This window comes from Eurytemora carolleeae, unplaced genomic scaffold (assembly GCF_000591075.1).
Source record: "Eurytemora carolleeae unplaced genomic scaffold, Eaff_2.0 scaffold3, whole genome shotgun sequence".
NCBI classification, from domain to species: Eukaryota; Metazoa; Arthropoda; class Copepoda; order Calanoida; family Temoridae; genus Eurytemora; species Eurytemora carolleeae.
This window is the reverse complement of record NW_019397377.1, coordinates 336,426-355,960: the sequence shown is the minus strand read 5'-3', so window position 1 is coordinate 355,960 and position 19,535 is coordinate 336,426. Positions and strand designations below refer to the sequence as shown.

Genomic DNA, 19,535 nt, shown 5'->3' with positions numbered 1-19,535 from the left:
TGGGGGGGGGGGTCGAGATGTGATGGAAAGGTAAGTATTTAGAAAATAGGAAATGGAAAAAGATTATTTATGGGCTGGGGTCCAAAAATCGTTCACTAGGACAGACCCTTTAACTGTTTGCTAGTGGCTCACTCAGGATGTTTTTTTCAACAGATAATGATTGTTAAAATAGGTTCATGTTTCATGTGCTTTGCACGTAAACTAAGTTTAGTGGAAACATCAGGATTTATGGTGAGTAAACAAGCTTCTGGTTTGTAAACAAGTTTATGGTTTTTAAACAAGTATCTGGTTTGTAAACAACTATACTGGTTTGTAAAAAAGCTTCTAGTTTGTATTTTTTTTACAAGTTTCTTGTTTGAAGCAAATTTCTAATTAATAAACAAGCTTCTTGTTAGTAAACAAGTTTCTGGTTTGAAAACATGATTCTGGTTTGTAAACAAGCTTCTAGTAAGTGTCTAGTTTGTAAACAAGCTTCTAGTAAGGGTCTAGTATGTAAACAAGCTTCTAGGAAGGGTATAGTTTGTAAACAAGCTTCTAGTATGGGTCTAGTTTGTAAACAAGCTTCTAGTAAGGGTCTAGTTTGTAAACAAGCTTCTAGTAAGGGTCTAGTTTGTAAACGAGCTTTTATTCACAAATACATCCAAACTTTCATTTTATAGAAAATTCGATGTAATATTTTCCAAGAATAATTGTGTATTTTATGTTAAAAACAACAAGATAAACAGGTGAGATGAATCTTTATTTTGAAAACTAACAAAATACGAAATGTTGATATTCCGAAGCATGATAGAATATAATAAAACTAAAAATTCAAGGCTGGTTGGTTTCTTCTTGTTACACTTCACAGTCAACAGTTCATTGTTTCACAGATAGAACACTCCTCTAGAATATGGTATTATTAATGAATGACAATGATAATTTTGATGATAAGCGTTGTTTTTCAACAAAAACCAAGTTGTTTTTCAAGGTTCATGTTTTAGGCTAAAAAATATTAAACTGTGTTAACAAATACAAAAATATTTTTTAAAGAATAGCACAAAACTGTAACAGAAATTTTCTTCAAAATAATTTTAATTCAATTGAATTTTAACGTTGATCCAGACATACTGTCATTTATATTTTTAACAACATAAATTGAATTAAAAAATTACAGAGAAATAGCCATGACAAATGATCCAACGACAGATTGAAAGTCCACTTAAATGTCATCAAAATTCCAAATTCCAAATTTAAAATTTTCATGGCATTTTGAAAAAAAGAATTCTGACATTTACAAGATCAATGTTGTGATCTAAACTCTAGATTATAACTGAGAAAAAAATGATGATAAACTAAAGTTAAAATTTCTTCCGTTACAAAACAAATGATTTCATATAAAAAATGTAAATGATTAAAAAAATCCCAGCGCACAATTAAGTAAATTAATTGCTGTTTTCAGAATAAATTAAAATTTGGATTCGTCCCTTATTTTGTTTTCCTTTATTGTTCTGGTTTTCTTTTAACATTTGATTAAAACCTGGACAAATAATCTTCACCATCCAGAAGATAGATTATAGATTCTAGATTGCAGATTCCAGATAGATTCCGGATTCCAGGTTCTAGATTTTTGATTTCGGATTCCAGATTCCGGATTCCGGTTTCCAGATTCCAGATTCCAGATTCCAGATTGCAGATTGCAGATTGCATATTGCAGATTCTTAATTCCGGATTCTAGATTCTAGATTCCAGATTCCGGATTCCAGATTCCGGATTCTAGATTCCGGATTCTAGATTCTAGATTCTAGATTCCAATTTCCAGACTCCAGATTCCGAATTCCTGATTCCAGATTCTGGATTCCAGATTCCGGATTCTGAATTCCAGATTCCTGATTCCTGATTCTAGATTCTGGATTCTGGATTTTGGATTCTGGATTCCAGATTCCAGATTCTAGATTCCAGATTCTAGACTCCAGATTCTAGACTCCAGATTCTAGATTCTAGATTCTAAATTCAAAATATTTAATTGTAGGTTCTAAATTATAGATTCCAGTATTTAATTTTATAAATTTAAATACTGGATTCTATTTCCTAGATTCTAAATTCTAGTTTCAAGGTGCCAGATTCCAGATTTTTATTTTCAAGAAAATATTATAGTTGCAAAATTTCAAACTTTGGCGGATCCAGATATAAAGATATTCAGAATTCAAAATCAGGAAAAAAGATTTTAGACGTAATTCAGATTTCAGGCATTATTTTAACAATTTTAACACAAACCCAGTATACTTACTCAGTTTTCAATGGTTGTTGTTCTCTAAGCTGAAGAAAATGATTTGTGGGCTCCAAGGAGCTTCCATCAGTTTTATGAAGGTAGGAGCAGTTCCTTCGATGATGACACAGAGAGCTTGAGGAACTGAAACAGAAATAAGGGGTTGTGGCCGTAATTTCAAGTGTCTTTCATTTTAAGAGGGAAAAGCCTGACCCGGAACGGTACCCTTTAAACCTTTATCTGATAAATAATGTGGCAAATATAGTACTTCTTCTAGCTGAAAATTGTTACATTTAGACAACTTCCTCCACGATGTTTCGGAAGCAGAAATGAGCAAGTCATTCTATAAAGAAACCACAATTGAAAATACTCAACTTATAACAAACCTAGTTTTTGTAGCCTAATTTATTTTACATTTTCATTCTCGATTATAAAAGATGAAGATATGGAAATTGCCAACTGGAAAAGTAATTTGATCTCAATTATTTTGAAATCTCAAAATAAAGTGAAATAAATAAAAATAGAAAACTTAATACCTAAAGGCTGCTCCGCAAGGGCTACACACAAAAGGTTTATCTCCTGAAAAAAATTATTATAGAATTCAAAACAAACAACGTTAATGATGTTTAGGCAGGTTTATCTATATCTGTATGTTCATGTGTTTAGGTTGGTTTACCATCAGTGTTAATGTTTAGGTTAGTTTATCTATCTGTGTATTCACATGTTTAGGCTGGTGTACCTTTATGTGTGTTCATGTGTTTAGGCTGGTGTACCTTTATGTGTGTTCATGTGTTTAGGCTGGTGTATCTTTATGTGTGTTTATGTATTTAGGCTGGTGTATTTTATGTGTTTAGGCTGGTGTATCTTTGTGAGTGTTCATGTGTTTAGGCTGGTGTATCTTCATGTGTGTTTATGTGTTTAGGCTGGTGTATCTTTATGTGTGTTCATTTGTTTAGGCTGGTGTACCTTTATGTGTGTTCATGTGTTAAGGCTGGTTTATCTGTATGTGTGTTCATGTGTTTAGGCTGGCGTACCTTTATGTGTGTTCATGTGTTTAGGCTGGTGTATCTGTATGTGTGTTCATGTGTTTGAGCTGGTGTATCTGTATGTGTGTTCATGTGTTTAGGCTGGTTTATCTGTATGTGTGTATACGTATTTATATTGGTTTATCTGTATGTATGTTCATGTTTTTATTTTGGTTTATTTGTATTTGTGTTCATGTGTTTAGGCTGGTTCACCTGTATATGTGTTCATGTGTTTACGATGGTTTATCTGTATGTGTGTTCACGTGTTTAGGTCGGTTTACCCGTATGTGTGTTCATTTTTTAAAGTTGATCTACCTGTATGTTTATTCATGGGTTTATAATGGTTTATCTGTATATGTGTTCATGTGTTAAGGTTGGTTTACCTGTATGTGTGTTCATGTGTTTAGGTTGGTTTACCTGCATGTCTGTTCATGTGTTTAGATTGGTTTACCTGTATGTCTGTTCATGTGTTTAGATTGGTTTATCTGTATGTGTGTTCATGTGTTTAGATTGGTTTACCTGTATGTGTGTTCATGTGTTCTTTGTGTTTCTGGGAAGTATCAAACAGTTTGCCGCACTCCAAACATTTGAGGGCTCGCGACTCGTCATGAATTCTCATGTGAACTTTCAGCGTCTCTAATCTAAGAATATAATAATAAAAGTAATCTTAAAATCTGATTTTGGAGATTAGTCAAATCCCCGATACGCGTTCAACTTTATTAAACCTTCTAAGATTTTTTTTCACAAATTTGAAGGATAAAAAACAATTCCATACATTCCGGCTTAACAGAAATCTATTGAACTATATAAAATCATAACTTTAGTCTAACAGCTGTCTTCCTATTCAACAGTTTTATGGGTCTTACCGTACTGAACATAATACTTTTGCTAGATTAAAACAAGAAATTTCTTTTTCTTTGTTCTGAAATAAAAATGGTCGATATTTTTTGTTAGCTTTTATAACTATATTATAATTTTGGATTGGCGTGACAATATTGGAACACTATATATAATATATATATAGATTGCATATCGTAATCAGAGAGCGTATTATTATGATATTTAACTGGAAAGTATTGCATGAAAAAAGTGTAAAGGAATCCAACCAAACGACATGTTACGCCAACCGTGCTAAACTAGACTGATTTCTAATTTAGTAATTAAGTATTCTAGAAAATAAGATTTGAATATTTTCTTCAAGAGTGTGTTCACGAAAAAGAAAGAATGCACATAGGAAAACTATAAGTTTTAAGGTGTTATTTTTACTTCAATTAAATTTTTGTTGATAAAAATAATATCTGACACTTTTATAGATCTATTGAATAGTGTAAGTTAAACGGTAAAACCCACACTTTCATTTTTAAAGAACGCTTAATTAATTAGATAATTTGAACAATTATTTATAACGCTAATCTTACCGGTTTTATAGATTTACAACAAAATGTTTTAAATTATCACGTTTGCAAGAATATACAGGTTTGAAAATATTAACCATAAAATTTTTCAATATGTGAGAGCGGTATTCGTGAGCTGAAAGTGAAAATTAGATTTAACATTTAAAAGCCTAGTTTTATTTTAAACAACAAAATGATTACAGTTACAATTACAATTACGAAATTCATGGGATGGGCATGAAAAGAGGGTCAGATACAAAGATAAATAAATAAACATAGATAGCTTATGTACGCAAAATCAACCAGAGCCCAAAACTTAAGACAGGGTATTGTTATAAAAACCAGTTTTGAAACCCAGGTTTCAGGAATGGGGTTAGGCAGTTTTGTGGCCGGATATCAATATTTTTGTCATGAAATATTCTTTATTTAGTTACTTCATATTCTCCATTTTAGTCGAATCTCTAATATCAAAATCTACAAAATGTTAAGACCCCAAAAGGAAACGCGGGAGTTTCCTTTAACGATACTCTTTAAATTTCGGGCTCAGAATTGTAACTCACACTTTTCAGGGTCAAAGTGTACTTCAATGACAAGCGGGGTGGATTGGTGTTTTAATGGATTTCATGATTATAATATCACTAAAGATTTCATTTTTGTTCAGCATATTGAGTTGAATATGAATTGCCCAAGATACGACAATTAAATATTCATGTGGAAAATTCACACTAGCAGCTAGATGGGGAGGGGGGGGGTGGGGTCAGAAATTACGGAATAGGATAAGCCCCAAACAAAACTATTATCTTATTTGGAATGAGAATATTTCATAAGAAACCTGATCCTTACCTGGAGAACTGGCTGCCACAAATCAGACAAGGATGCTTTAAACTAGAATGAACAGATTGATGATTGCGCAATTTCTCTCGAGTTCGGAATCTTTTCTCACATTGATCACATTCAAATTTTCTAAAATAAAAAAAATTATGATTTATGTTTTAAATGTTAGTGCACTTAAGTCCCAGAGGCCGAATTTTAAAAATTTTAACCGCACCAAGACGCGGTTCAAATATGAGACACAGATCAAACAAGGTTGGTCCCACTTGAAATTAAAATCTGTGTTTCGATATATGGGACGGCTCTCAATTGGAAACGGTTATTGACGGTTCAGCGACATGGTTCAAAATCTTAAAATTAGGCCACAAATAAATCTAAATATTTATTATCTGGTTCATGGTCTCTCATTGAACGATCACTTTTCAGCATTAAATTTGCAGAAAATGAGGAAAATTGTTGAAATTTTGCTTTAATAGAAAGAATTAGTAAAACTAGTAAGTTCAAAATAGAATAGATACGGAGCATTGAAACCTATTTAAAATATTCTATTTCTTACTTGAAATCCGAATGTGTTTGCTCATGGCCTCGTAGCAAGGATTTAGTACCAAAAGCTTTCCCGCACGTACTGCAGGGGTACTGGGCGGATTGGTGTTTACTTTCAACATGCTCCTAGTTAAAAAAATTTTTATAGCAAAATTATTTAATTAAAAAATCTTTTTTAATATTAAACAAAACATAATTCTGAATTTAAGAAAGTAATCAATCTTGTCAATTGAAAAACATTTTCAAGTTATTTATAATTTAAAGTTCTTATCATAATTTACAAGATCAACCCATAGTTATCTGAATAAAATTTTTAAAAATTAAAATAGTTTTCCTGTCAGCTTGAAAAACAAAGTATTCAGTGAAATGGGTCTAATCATCATTGTACAGTGATGCACTGCACAATCGTTGAGGTTTCTGTTCATTACACTGTTTTAAATCATAACTAGAGTGTAATAATCGTCTTCATATTCCACAGATTTATAAAAATCCCTGTGTTTTAACAAAACCAAAGACAAGTTCAGGCTGGCTTGTCAAAATTGGTCACAAAATATGTTTCGAACTTATTCCTTGTCCTAACTTCTTGTCACCGTTAACAAATGGAAACAAATAATATTGAATATTTGAAAATAATCAAATCATTTTTAATTGTTTTCGCATAAGATGGGCGGGGAAAAAAAATATAGCCACCAAATATATTACATCCAAAATCATAACGGACCAAATAAAACATCCAATAAATACCTAAACCAAAAAATACCCCTTTTCAAAAACATGACACCAAAGTAACACAGTTTCCGGCCGAAAATATAACCAATACCGGCTAAATATATAAACATTTTCCCCAAAAATACACCTTTTGTAAAGATACAATATAACATTTTCACCGAAAATATAACCATTCTTTTGACTAAAAATATAATTATTATTATAGCTTAAAGACAAAGTATAACCAATTTTGGTATGCCGTGACCCTTACAATTTATAATTTTTAATCTGAACTTAGGTTTAGGGAAATTAGTAAGAATGCGGATGAAAAAAAATTACCTTTAGCATTGATTTTGTTCCGTAGGATTTAGGACATTCTTCACACTTAAACCTTTTCTCAATAACATGCTTGGAGTCGTAGTGCTTCTTCATACTCTACTTTATAAACATCATCATTTATAGATTCTTCACGTAAAATATTTATAGAAAATGTTTGAGTTGACCCTGTTCATAAATGAAAAATTTAGCAAGCCCTGAAGGGAAACAGTATACACAGCCAGAAATATTATGCACAGTACACGTTTTAGAGTACACAATTTAAAATTTTGGTTGTTTGTCAGAATTTAGTTTTTGCTTTCCCTTCGCCAGAAATGGAAGACATTATTTATTTGAATTTTTGATTACACAAGTTACTAAACATATTTTAGTCTTCAGTATTATCTGAATATTTCTTTAGCGTTTGTATTGTTTGATATTCAGGGAGGGCGGGTGTCTTGTTCTTTATTTGGGTGCTTAGGACAGGCAGTCAAATTCTTAATACAAAAATTGAGGTTTTTCAAAGCTCATATGTTTATCTACAGAGTTACCCACAAAGAATGAGACTGTGAAGACGACTGAAAACTCTAAAAATATTTCAAGATTAAATTAATTATTCTGCCTTGAATTTAGTCTTTCAATGGCTTATTTGATGATTTGGAAAAGAAAGAAAAAAGTTTACAGTTTCAGGGAATCATGAATACGATGAAAAAGACAGTGTCAATTCCGTGGAGTCGTCTCTGAAGTCTCACCCTTAGGAGATATCCGGAAAATAAGAGCTAGCCAGACTATGTTCTAAATTTTCTAAGTGAGAGAATCAAAATAATTTTATCCGTCCTCCAAAACTCGAAGAGGAAAAAATTATTATTAGAAATAACAGGAATGTATAGAGGGGGATTGGGGGTTTAGTCCGACAGTCCTTTACAGAAAGGGTAGGGGGGGGGGATTAAAAGTATAAAAAGTTAAGAATTTGCATCCTTTTTAGTTATATTTTATTTGATGATAGGTTTCCTGAAATGTAGGAAAATCTTTCCCGCATTCTTGGCAAACATGCTCGTTTCCTTCCATCTACACCATAATACCATTCAAGATGAGAAATCGTTTAAAAATTCACTGTTCTGACAAAAAAGTTTAAAGCATTAAAGAGTCGTTTAGAAAAGTATTCAATTCGAAAAAATTTCTTTACTGTTTCTAAAGCAAAAATCTGCAATCGCTTTTGTAGTGAAAAAAAAATTAATAATAATCAATTCTAAATGAGAAAATTATGAATATCTCATGCATATGTATTCTTCATCTGACAAAGCTTTTAGGCGTTCAGTTGTGAATCAGACATTCCACTCTATAAACGAAGTTACTTATAAAACAATTAAATCTTTACAAAAACTTTAGACTTAGACTTACATAATTCCTAAATACTAATCGAGAAATGGATTAAAAATACCGAGTTTAAATAATTTGTTCTCAAGTTTCAGATTTAGAGTTTTTCACAAAAACATTACCCGTAATTCTCTGTAATAACTTTAAATTATATGAGAGCTATTATAAACATTTTAATTTTGAAAACGGATTTTCAGGAAAAATAAATTTAAAACTAGATTTGTAATTGAAATATTTTGAACAGTTGCCTTGTGAATATAAGCCATATGACTCCGAAGATTTCGCCTAAAAATATGTGACTAAAATACATGACATTAATGATTTTTCAAAACTTGTCGACAGAGTATTCTCATTGAGATGATAAGAAGAAATGACTGATTTAAAAAAAATGTTAACAATTTTTCCAAATAAAAATTGAAACAGACTTAAACATCGTCTTTGATATTTGATTGTTGATAAATGACAAGGGGTGCATAAAAACATCAGGAAATGGAATCTGCAAGAGGCGTGTAAAAGGTCAAAACAGCTTTAAAGAATGTGGTAACATTCTTTATAACTTTAGAATTAACAGATGTAAGGCAGTTTTCATCATCTTAATAAAACAAGACATTCGAATATATATATTTTGCCTATAGCCGGCCAAACGGCTGGACCGATTGGGCTAGTTTTTTTGTGGACACTCATGGGTGACCAGGGGGTGTTAAAGGCTAAAAACATCTTTTTTAACATTTTTTTTCTGAGGGCAATGCCGGGCCCTTCAGCTAGTTATCTATAAAAAACAAGACATTTATATATATATATATATGTTGCGTATAGCCGGCCAAGCGGCTGGACCGATTGGGCTGAATTTTTTTGTGGACACTCATGAGTGGNGGGGGGGGGGGGGTGGTGTCTTAACTAAAAATAAATTGAACATAGTTTTTTTAAAATTATTTTTAAAAATAATACAGTATTACAGTCACCACATAATTTCCTTGTATTTTAGGAATAGGGTTTCGAACGCAAATGTTTCTATTTGCCTGCAATTTTGAGCACTTCTTTTCCATGATAATTGCGCTCAAAACACGCGATCAAATATTTCACAATACCAAGTAATTGTGTGCAATTCCGCCGAAACCCTATTTAATAATCGTACCTGCTTGAAATTAGTTTGTCACAGTCTGGGCACTGTACAGGGGTATGGCAGAGATCTAATTTGAAATTCTTATATTTTCCTCAACAAAGGTTTCCTTCTTTCTTAATATTCTGATCAAATCAAATACAACTTCATTTTTATCTATAAAAAGTTGATTTTTGGCTAGAAAAATATACATTAATTTCCCTATATGATTATCTAAGCTCTCCTTCTTGTCTGAGGAGAAGTTAGTGCAAAATGTGCAAGAAAATTCCTGAAATATAAATTAATGAAGTATAAAATCTACGAGTATAGTATACTTTTGAGAAAAAACTTTTAGCAAAAAACAATTTCTTGAAAAAAATTTCGCAAAACCATAGCTGCAACAGTTAATTGTGCAAAAAATCTTGTGGAATTCTCTGCGCTGAGAGCTTCAAATTAGAAGTTTTATTTAATCATAATTTATAATTTCTCTTCCGTATTTTTGTCGAAAAATTTTCGCCTTTTTATGCATACATTTTTGAATTTGTTATTTTCGCGAAACTGTCGCGTTTTTTGAGAAATTTTCACATTTCTTATTTTGCGAAATTTTTTTTGCGAAACAGACTAATGCGAAATTTTCGCGAAACGATTTTCCCTTTTCGCTAGAAAACCCTCCCTACCGTGACTAGAATTTTCTTTTCTTCCGGATCAATTTAAATCTGTAAAGGCATTACGGAACCTTTCCTGAAGCTGTTAGGTATGAAAACCAAATGAACTAATGGAAATTATTATGGCTCGATTCCATGCCACAGTCGTCACAATTAGCTCTGTGTAGCATCTAGGGGTAGATTTTTTAAAATGGGTTAAGATTTGTTTCGCTTTAATTTCCAGAAGTTTTTAATGGTTTGCCATTCTTATCTGATTCAGAGACCATTACGGAACCAAATGGTTCCGAAAAACAAAATGGAAACCCTCCAACCGTCGTCAGAACGTATCCTTCTCACCTTCTCTTTAATGGGAGATTGTTCTAAAAGTAGTTTAGTTTCTGAACTCAGGTCTAACTCCTTGATCACCAGAAATCATTCTATTTTAAAGTTTTATAAAAAAAATCTTAGGTTACCTCTTCAATACATGAGTAAGTAAACTAAAATGCCAAAACAAGAATTAATTGATTTGACAGGTTCTAATCTGGTTTAGTTATATTACAGGAAAGCTGATCGTGTTTTATTAAAAAATGGAACGGTTAACATTTTCCTAAAAAAGGGTATGATTTTGTGTGTATGAGAGGGGGGGGGGGTAAATAAAATTAAATATATTTCTTTCCTGAATTTTCTTCTTCTGTCGACGTTTGACCTGACCTTTTGTTACCAGGTCACGAATCATTTTTTGTGAGTGCTCGCTGTTAAAATGTGCCTAATTAAAATCATTGATATCAAAAAAACTTTTTTTAATACATCACGGATGCCATTTAGAAACGAAACATTTAAAATACTTTTTGAATTTTAGAGGGAAAGAAATTACATTCTAGTTTGTATTCAAAGTCAAGTCAAGTCAAGTCAAGTCAAGTCAAGTCAAGTCAAGTCAAGTCAAGTCAAGTCAAGTCAAGTCAAGTCAAGTCAAGTCAAGTCAAGTCAAAGTGTAATAGCTTGTTTATAAAAATTACCGTTAATCTGTTGATATTTTCAAACAACATTTCAGGATGAGACAAACACCTGAAAATTTAAATTTTTATAGAAAAGTTTATTTTCTGAGGTCACCTTGCTTCCATTGGGATATTTTATAAAATGAGCAAAAACAAAATAAAACAAATTTTCAAAGATTCTAAAATAGGAATGAATTTTAGATTTGAGGACATGAAACAGTAAAGTTTAGGGCTGTATTTTTATTCAAATATTTTAACATTAATCCCTTTCATAATCAATATTTTTCTCATAACATTCACGAAAAGTGTATGTAAATCATCAATAGATAGTAAATTTATAATTTTACACCACATTTTTTCCATAGCTTTGATAAAAAATGAATTTATAACTTTTTTGCCGTATTTCCACCAAAATAAAAAATCCAAGCCTCCTGAAGTTTTTATAGATTTGACAGGAAAAATACTTCGTAACATTTATATAAACTTAAAATTGAATTTAAACAAATGAAAACCAATGAAAAAAAGAAACATGTTGTCCCCCTACCTGTGCTGTTTTACAAAAACTGAGTTACTGTGGGATTTCTTTTCATGTATCTTCAAATAATGTGAGGTAGTGAACACCTGGAATTAAACAGCTAAACTAAAGTGACATTTTTGCAATGTATAATTTTTGGCAAGCCATTCTTGCCATGCAAAATGATATTTTTCTATGTAAAAAACCTAGTCGGCCCTAGCCGTAGCGCTAGAAGGCCTCTTTTGTACGGAATAGTACCCTGAGGTGTCTCAAAATGCCTAACCCTACCCTAAATAATGTGATGGGGGTTGTTTTCCATATTGACAAAATGTCGTAAAGAAAAATTTTCGTTTTCTAGGTGTAGTGCCGTATTTATGAGCAGATAATCTTAAAATTTTCAAGCTTTACATCATGAGATTGGACAGGACCAGAACACCAGGAATAAGAAACCAAAAAAGGATTTTTTCCCAGAAGGGGTGCGCTCAGCACCCGTTGGAGCCTTAAAATTAACTAGATTTTTAATGATCCAGGGGCCGGGGGGAGGGGGGGGGATGAGCCACCATAGCCCCTCCCTCCTAAGTCCGTCTCCGGAAAACAACAGCAATATGTTAATTTTTTTTTAAAGAAATTCTTAAGCAAAAATAATATCATAACAAGTTCAACAACTACAATTATCTTTCTTTCTTAAACCATTTTAAAATATAAAATATGATAATTTACCTTTTCACAGTCAGGACATGGGAACAGTTTCTCGTACTTTAATCTTTCTCCAGTGTTCTTAAAAGCGAAAAAAAAATTTTATTTAGACTTTTTTGTAATTATGTATCATGCTCAATTATAAATCTTGTCGGTGATAGATGAATCAATGAATAAATAGATATCTTTATGAGCATATGATAGATCAATTTATCAGATGTGAGAGAATGGTTTAAGTGTACATGTGTGCGTTGTACATAATAAAAGTTGACAAAATTAGCGTGGGTAAAGCTTTAAAAGAAGCTCCAAGTACAATTGCTTTTCATACTATTACTATGTGAATTACATCGACATTATTACTCTAAAGAATTCTAACCTCCATGGATAAATTTGAGTTTGAAAATATTTCGTCTTCCTCCATTTCCTCTTTGTCCACTGTAGGTTGGGGTGCACCCATATCATCATTATCCTAAACGTTACAATAATAATTTAATAGACAAGCTTTTACAATTTGTCGTTGTAGTGCTATTTAAAAAGAAAAATTTACATTCGTCTTGAATTTAAAGTATATTTTCTAGAATTTTATATTTTTTCCCCCTTAAATACAGGGTTACCCACAAAGGATGAGACTATAAAGACGACCCCAAACACTAAGAGCTTGATTTTTTATTTCTGACTTCAATTTACTATTTCAATGGTTTACTAAAAAATCAAGCACACCGATAGAAAAGCCAGTTTTGGCAAGCCAGGAAGCCTGAATTTAAGAAATTAGAAATTCAAGGCGCTTCGCGCCTTTCTTTCTAGCCTTAGAGGGCGCTTCGCGCCCATCTTCTAAATTAGTTGTGAACATGTTCTCTTTGTGTACATCGTAAAACAAAACAAAAATAATTCGCGGATTTTCACAAAAAATTTCGCGGATTTTAAAAATTTTTAAAAATTTAATGACGATCGAATTTTGATGGAGACAAATATTTGAAATTTTTATTTTTCATAAACCTTCCCTGGGGTCCCTAGATGTCCCACAAAAAATTTGGGCCCGATCGGTTCAGCCGTTTTGACGTTTATTGGATACAAACAAACAAACAAACAAACACAGACAGACAGACAAACAGACAAGCCAAATTTATATATAGAAGGGACTGAACAAATTCCGTACAATTGCCTCTGAAGCCTCATCCTTTGGGGTTAACCCTGTACAATGTCCATTTTGACATTATTAATTTATCTATTTATCTAAAATATTAATTCTAATGTGAAATCAATATATTAACAATGTCTAAATAAAAAGGTTTTTTACTTTAAAAACTGCGGAATTTTGTCATCAAATACATGTTAAAAGCATACCCTTGTTTCATGATCTTCTGTATATTCAGTCTGATCAGTAGGATAGTCTTCAACTACATTCTCTTCATCCTAGATTATTATTATGTTTTTATTAAATGAATCAACCCCCCCCCCCTTTCTCGGGGACAGTTACAATTTTTAATGGGTTTTATCGCTGAAATAAATGAATAGATGGGGAAAATAAATTGATTTTTAGGAACAAAAACATTTATTTTAAAAAAAGGAATTTCAGATTGATAGAAAGCGCCGACGAATTTTTACACTATCCAATTCAAATACAGCAATTTTGATTTTTCTCGATTGTTATGTAAAGAGTAATTTTTGGGTTTCCAAATAATTACCGTAATCTTGACAAAGTGATGCATTTATTCCATGTTAAGCTAAATTAACCTTTAAAATATTGATAATTTTCATTTTTCCAATTTAGAATTATTTATCTATCTATCGCTGTGCACCTGACTAACTTATACAGTGCCGGGGGGGGGGGGTATCTGACCAAAGGGGGGCTAAAGTTCTTATTTTAATATTCTTACATATTCAGCATCTTGCAGCAGGTGGATACAGGATATCTCCGAATCCTTAAATCCCAGGATAGATCGGAGAAAACTTGAAGAATCATCTAGAAAATTTTAAATAGAACACAACACAATGAAGAAACTGATTACTTGCCTCAAACTCTATTATTTTCATCCTTCATCTTTGCAATCTGATGTCGAAAAGGCCTTTCTTAACGTGCTTGATTAAATCATCAAAAATGGAAATATTAATATATTACAAGCCCACAGGGATAAGAAAACTTTAGTTTGAGGTAAGTCATCTATTTCTAAAAAATAAAAATAATGTAAATAATTTTTTTTCAATTCAAAGACTGTCTTCCCCTCGACCCCGTGGACCCGGCCGGGAAAATACACTTTATTTAACTCATGTACTCTCAAATAATATTATAATTTTGGTAAAGTGATTTATTAATATACTATTTCATACCTAAATATAATTGTTTGATCGCTAGTTGTACCTCCTCTACTGTTCTCTCATCCAGACAAATAATTAGTTCATCACTAAAATTAGAAAATAAATAGGACTGCTCCTAGTATTCAATATTGGTTGTAGGTAATATGTAATTAGTATGTACAATACATTATTTAGAAAATAAATAGGACTGCTCCTAGTATTCAATATTGGTTGTAGGTACACAATACACACTATAGATATGTAATTAGTATGCACAATACATTATTTTACATCGTACACTTTCATAACTGGACATTATGTTTCTTCTTTTATAACTGGACATTATGTTTCTTCTTTTATAACTGGACATTATGTTTCTTCTTTCATAACTGGACATTATGTTTCTTCTTTTATAACTGGACATTATGTTTCTTTTTTTAGGACATACATACACTTACAATATATATAGGCCTGCTCATTAATTAGACATCTAACTTTAATGGTAAGGGTGCAAAGAAGGATTTATAAAAAGTTCATAAGTACGTCGGAAAAATGTTTAAAAAATATTTTTTTTTAATCTTGAAAAATATTAACATATAACTCATGTTATTACATCCCTTAATAGCTTAATTAATAAAAAAGTAATAAGCATTTATGATTTGAAAAACCGTTTTGTTAACAACTTTGATGTTAAAAAAGTGAAGAAATATAAGCGTTCTAATGTGAGCCGTTTTCGAGTTTTTTAGAGAAAAAAACACAACCAAAATAGAGTTAACCAAAAATAGAAAATAAAGTTACTTTATCAAATTTTCCAAAATCTAAGAGAAACAATATTTGTCAACCTTAGTTATTATGATGTGTTAATGATAATTCAATATCCATAAAGCTTGGATTGAATTGGAGGGTTCCGGAGGAGGGGAACAATAAAGTCCGGGAAAAGTTGACCGCTGCGAAACAAGCCAGAAGTCCCAGGACGGGACAACTTGACCGTCGAATATCACATCTTGATCGCGCGATGGTGCAGCAGACATAAACCCGGAGTGGAGTGACCGTAAACCTAAGATTATATCTGAACTGGAGTTCTAGAGTCAGTTTGTTCATCACAACCAAATTGAATAAACCTATAATAATGTCGGGCAAGATCATCCAGGAAGAATCCGAATGTTGCGAGAAAAGAGAAGCAGTACTAATAATGGATGGAGTGTTTATACCTTCAAAGAATGAAGATAAGTGCGAGCTTGAATGTCCTATCTGCTACAACTATTGTGCGCCTCCAAGGTAAATAAATCATTCGTTTTTAAAAAATCCGCCATAACATTATTGTGAAATGGGGCTAAAAGCATCACGAACAAATTTTAAAAATAAATGTTGCCCTTTTGTTAGAATCAACGTATTTGAATTTAAATATTCTACTAGGATTCCAAGATGTGAGAACGGACACCTGATCTGCTATTTATGCAAATGCAAGCTGACCAGCAACCTGTGCCCAGTCTGCAGGGCAGAATTTGTTCCTAACCGTCCTCTAGTTGCTGAAGCGGTTGCAAAGCTGATTCCTTTCTCCTGCAAGAATGCTGCGAGGGGATGTTCTGAACAATTTACATGGAAAACAAAACAAGAACACGAAGACAATTGCTTGTACAGAAGGTAAAATTCTTTAAAAAATTTAAAGAACTATTTCTTTAAGTGACCATCCATGGATGTTTATGTTTATAAAAACAGTGTCCGAATTTAATGAATTTACCCGCGTCTTAAATCCGCCAAAAACCGGTTTCAATTGGGTGCCGGTTTAATCTTGAAACAATGAATACGATTTTCAGTGGAACCAACCATATTTGAGCCGCGGCTCAAATTCCTTAAATTCGGCCTCAAGGCATTTGCAGTTGCGGGGTTCTCTGCAAAAGTGACTTGCGCATTTCTAGCTTTAGAGACAGAAAAACGACGTTACTTTCCAAAATATTCCAAATTAAGGTTCCAATGGTATCGTTGTGAATAGAGGATGGTCACCTAAATTTACAAATACATTTCTTTATATATATAATTCTTCAGTTTTTTTATGAAGTTTTATTGTAAAAATAATTTCTTTTTTAAAGGTATTTTTGCCCTGTGTTGACCTGCCCAGGAGAAGCAGGGTCACTGAACCAACTTAAACATCATGTGAACCAGAAACATTTACTAGGGCCAGGACAAGGAAACCTCTCCTTGTATCAAAATGTGTTTGCAACTTTCAGCACATTCCTAACACCAAAACTTAACATGATGGCGACACATGATTTTAGGTAAAATAAGTTCTTGCAAATTGACAAAAACGTTTAAAAGCTGAACTAGGTCTGTAAATATTTATATTTAGATTTTTCTGGTGGGAGCCCCAGATGTTTATCCACGAGTTTGCTTGTTTCCTCATGGTCTTTAGAGAGGTGGACGGACAGGTAGAGAACAGTTTTTTAAACTCTTTTTGTTGTAGAAAATATTGAAGATTTAAGCTTATGCCGATTAATATTTTAGAACAATGGCACTTACTACTTTTGGCTTTGGATGGCTGCCAATCAATCCGAAGTGGAAAACTTCAGGTAAGAAACATGAAAACCATCATTAAAAAATTATAGATTTTAAACATTTCTTTGTCCAGGTATAGAATCTGTATTGAAGACCCTGCTCCTGGTAACTCCCGGGATCCGAACTATAGGATCGGTAGTTCACCAGCCATAGATAAATCCATCCTTCTGGTCAACTACATGGCTACCCCGGTCAGCCTCCTCATGTCGGCCGAGGATATTCAAGAGCAGAACCTCTGCCTTAAACTCACCGATGATCAAGTTGGGAATCTTCTAACAGCAAATGGTCCTAACTGTGATTCTACTTGTACCAAGGTATACACTTGATTATCATAAGTTTTACCATTAGCTCTACCTGTAATATCTAATGTTATGCTTTAACGTTCCGNCATTCAATATGATAAGGTTCTTTGACAACTTGTTGCATAATTTAAAATAAATATTTATTTTAGGGTTGCCAGCATTTAAAATACAGCGTTCTAGTTCGTAAAATGACGAAATCAACAAACAACAGATCAGTAACCCCGATCCGTCCAGTGGAAAGCTTTCAAGCTTAAAAATGCTGAAAGAGGAGGGTTAGTCTGACCAATTTGAATAGAATAGAGAATCCTGAGGCCAAATTTAAAGAATTTGAGCCGCGGCTCAAATTTAAACAGCGGCTCAAATATGGTTGGTTCCACTGAAAATCGTATTCATTGTTTCAAGATTTAAGCCGGCGCCCAATTGACATCGGTTTTTGGCGGATTTAAGACGCGGCTTAAATTCATTAAATTTGGACACTGTCTTCATTTTTGAGGAATCTGAATGAAATTTTGCATTTGGACATCAACAATCTCATTACTAACACCAGAACGAAGTTAAGGGTTTGTTCAAATTCCCACTTTAAAAGAAATATTTATGTGATTTCCTTACATCATTACGAAAATATTTGATTTTGTGATTTTGCTGCGTTCATTTATTTTCAAAATAAATTTTATCACTATTAAAACCTGTTTAAAAACATGTTCTATACAATTTTTTCACCCTCCCTTTACGTACTGGAGAATATGTAGTTTATTTTAAATTATTACATTAATTGGAAAAATTGGAGATATGCTAATGCTTTGAAACCGTTTGATTTTGATGTGGATTCAGATCCGGAATCTGTAATGGGCATTGGGCAGTGATAAGATTATTAATAAAAACTTAAATCACGATTTTGTTTCATTTCAGCTAAATTAAATATATAAATTAGATATTAAAGATGTTTTCCAATAAAGACGAATGGTTCTCACCTGTATAGACGGTCAGGTATCCACGCTGCTAGCTCCGGAATAAATATTAAAAGATGGGGTTTATGCATCTTTAATGTTCCATCTTGACAAACTTTATAACAGATATATCAGTATTAAATTTGCGTATTGTGCAGTATGTGTGAGGAGTATCAAAATAAGAACCCATATTTTTTCAAAATCATCTTTCATTTCCTGGATCAAACCGAAGTTTACCAAAAATTAAAACGTTGTATTTCTGCAATATGTTTTAACTAAAGCTTAACAAAATATTATTTAAACGAAATAATTTTACTCCTGTGGATAACAAACTTTGAACGGCTGAGCTAGCCTTAAAATCAACGTAGGATACTGATTGCTGACGTTATGCATGCAATATAAAATATAATGCAGGGTTTATTTTGATCATATACGCGAAAATCACATTTCAAAATGGAGGTCAATGAACCCATCACTGTCAGATGCAAAATGATTTCTTGTAGATAATAAGTGTCAGATTAGACAAAATACTTAAAATATATTTAGAAAGTGAAAAAAAAACGATTTAAAAACTATATTTGGAGACCCGAGACGTTCTAGAATATGGTTCAGACTTCTTATAAATTCTTGGATTGGGGGAATCTCTTTATAATTATCAAGGGTTCTTTTCCCATATTAGAGAAGGATTATAAAAAAGATAATCTGCCTAGTTTAACATCAGTCTGATAACCAGCCTCGGTCTGATGGAACAAACTGGTTTTCAAATCATCACCGGTAAATATTCTCAACGTTGATATCTCCGGCGACTCCATTTTGGATTTAAAAAATTTCTGAAAAATTCACTTTAACACACTTGATACCAGAAAACAATGATCTATTTAAAAAATGTCATATTTAAAAAACAAGGAAAATATCAAAAAACTATTTTATTCTGAAGAAAAAATACAAATAAAAATGAAAAAATGCACTGAATCTGTTTATTTACAGTTTGAAGTTGATTGCAATGCTTTAAAAGAAAAGAATGAAAACATCATGATTATTAATTTAGNGGG

General features: G+C 32.3%; 2 protein-coding genes across 2 annotated transcripts; one reads left to right on the top strand and one right to left on the bottom strand.

The window, feature by feature from the left end:
• Positions 1 to 718: 718 nt before the first annotated feature.
• Positions 719 to 19,531, bottom strand: LOC111713871 (zinc finger protein 260). Its single transcript, XM_023488843.1, has 22 exons — positions 19,190 to 19,531; positions 18,508 to 18,598; positions 14,715 to 14,788; positions 14,264 to 14,349; positions 13,731 to 13,799; positions 12,763 to 12,855; positions 12,411 to 12,467; positions 11,721 to 11,797; positions 11,198 to 11,246; positions 10,858 to 10,947; positions 10,539 to 10,598; positions 9,760 to 9,826; positions 9,574 to 9,628; positions 8,687 to 8,723; positions 8,073 to 8,129; positions 7,086 to 7,181; positions 6,052 to 6,164; positions 5,508 to 5,627; positions 3,790 to 3,911; positions 2,782 to 2,824; positions 2,267 to 2,389; positions 719 to 882 (listed from the first exon to the last, which is right to left on the bottom strand). Exons 1-22 carry the CDS (start codon positions 19,293 to 19,295, stop codon positions 864 to 866), a joined length of 1,704 nt encoding a protein of 567 aa, XP_023344611.1. The 5' UTR covers positions 19,296 to 19,531; the 3' UTR covers positions 719 to 863.
• LOC111713873 (E3 ubiquitin-protein ligase SIAH1B) lies at positions 15,596 to 17,912 on the top strand. The gene is made up of 7 exons (XM_023488845.1): positions 15,596 to 15,959; positions 16,098 to 16,325; positions 16,772 to 16,957; positions 17,029 to 17,107; positions 17,184 to 17,248; positions 17,308 to 17,548; positions 17,686 to 17,912. Exons 1-7 carry the CDS (start codon positions 15,811 to 15,813, stop codon positions 17,788 to 17,790), a joined length of 1,053 nt encoding a protein of 350 aa, XP_023344613.1. The 5' UTR covers positions 15,596 to 15,810; the 3' UTR covers positions 17,791 to 17,912.
• Positions 19,532 to 19,535: the final 4 nt, after the last annotated feature.

What these genes read in the sequence shown, in the direction of transcription:
- LOC111713873 (XM_023488845.1), top strand. Translation starts at nt 15,811, where the DNA reads ATGTCGGGCAAGATCATCCAGGAAGAATCCGAATGTTGCGAGAAAAGA. An exon ending in AACTATTGTGCGCCTCCAAG is followed by an intron (nt 15,960 to 16,097) that starts GTAAATAAATCA and finishes ATATTCTACTAG; the next exon opens with GATTCCAAGATGTGAGAACG. An exon ending in TTAGAGAGGTGGACGGACAG is followed by an intron (nt 17,108 to 17,183) that starts GTAGAGAACAGT and finishes TTAATATTTTAG; the next exon opens with AACAATGGCACTTACTACTT.
- LOC111713871 (XM_023488843.1), bottom strand. Translation starts at nt 19,295, where the DNA reads ATGGAGTCGCCGGAGATATCAACGTTGAGAATATTTACCGGTGATGAT. An exon ending in TCAGACTGATGTTAAACTAG is followed by an intron (nt 18,599 to 19,189) that starts GCAGATTATCTT and finishes TCTGTTATAAAG; the next exon opens with TTTGTCAAGATGGAACATTA. An exon ending in GAACAAAATCAATGCTAAAG is followed by an intron (nt 6,165 to 7,085) that starts GTAATTTTTTTT and finishes TTTTTTAACTAG; the next exon opens with GAGCATGTTGAAAGTAAACA.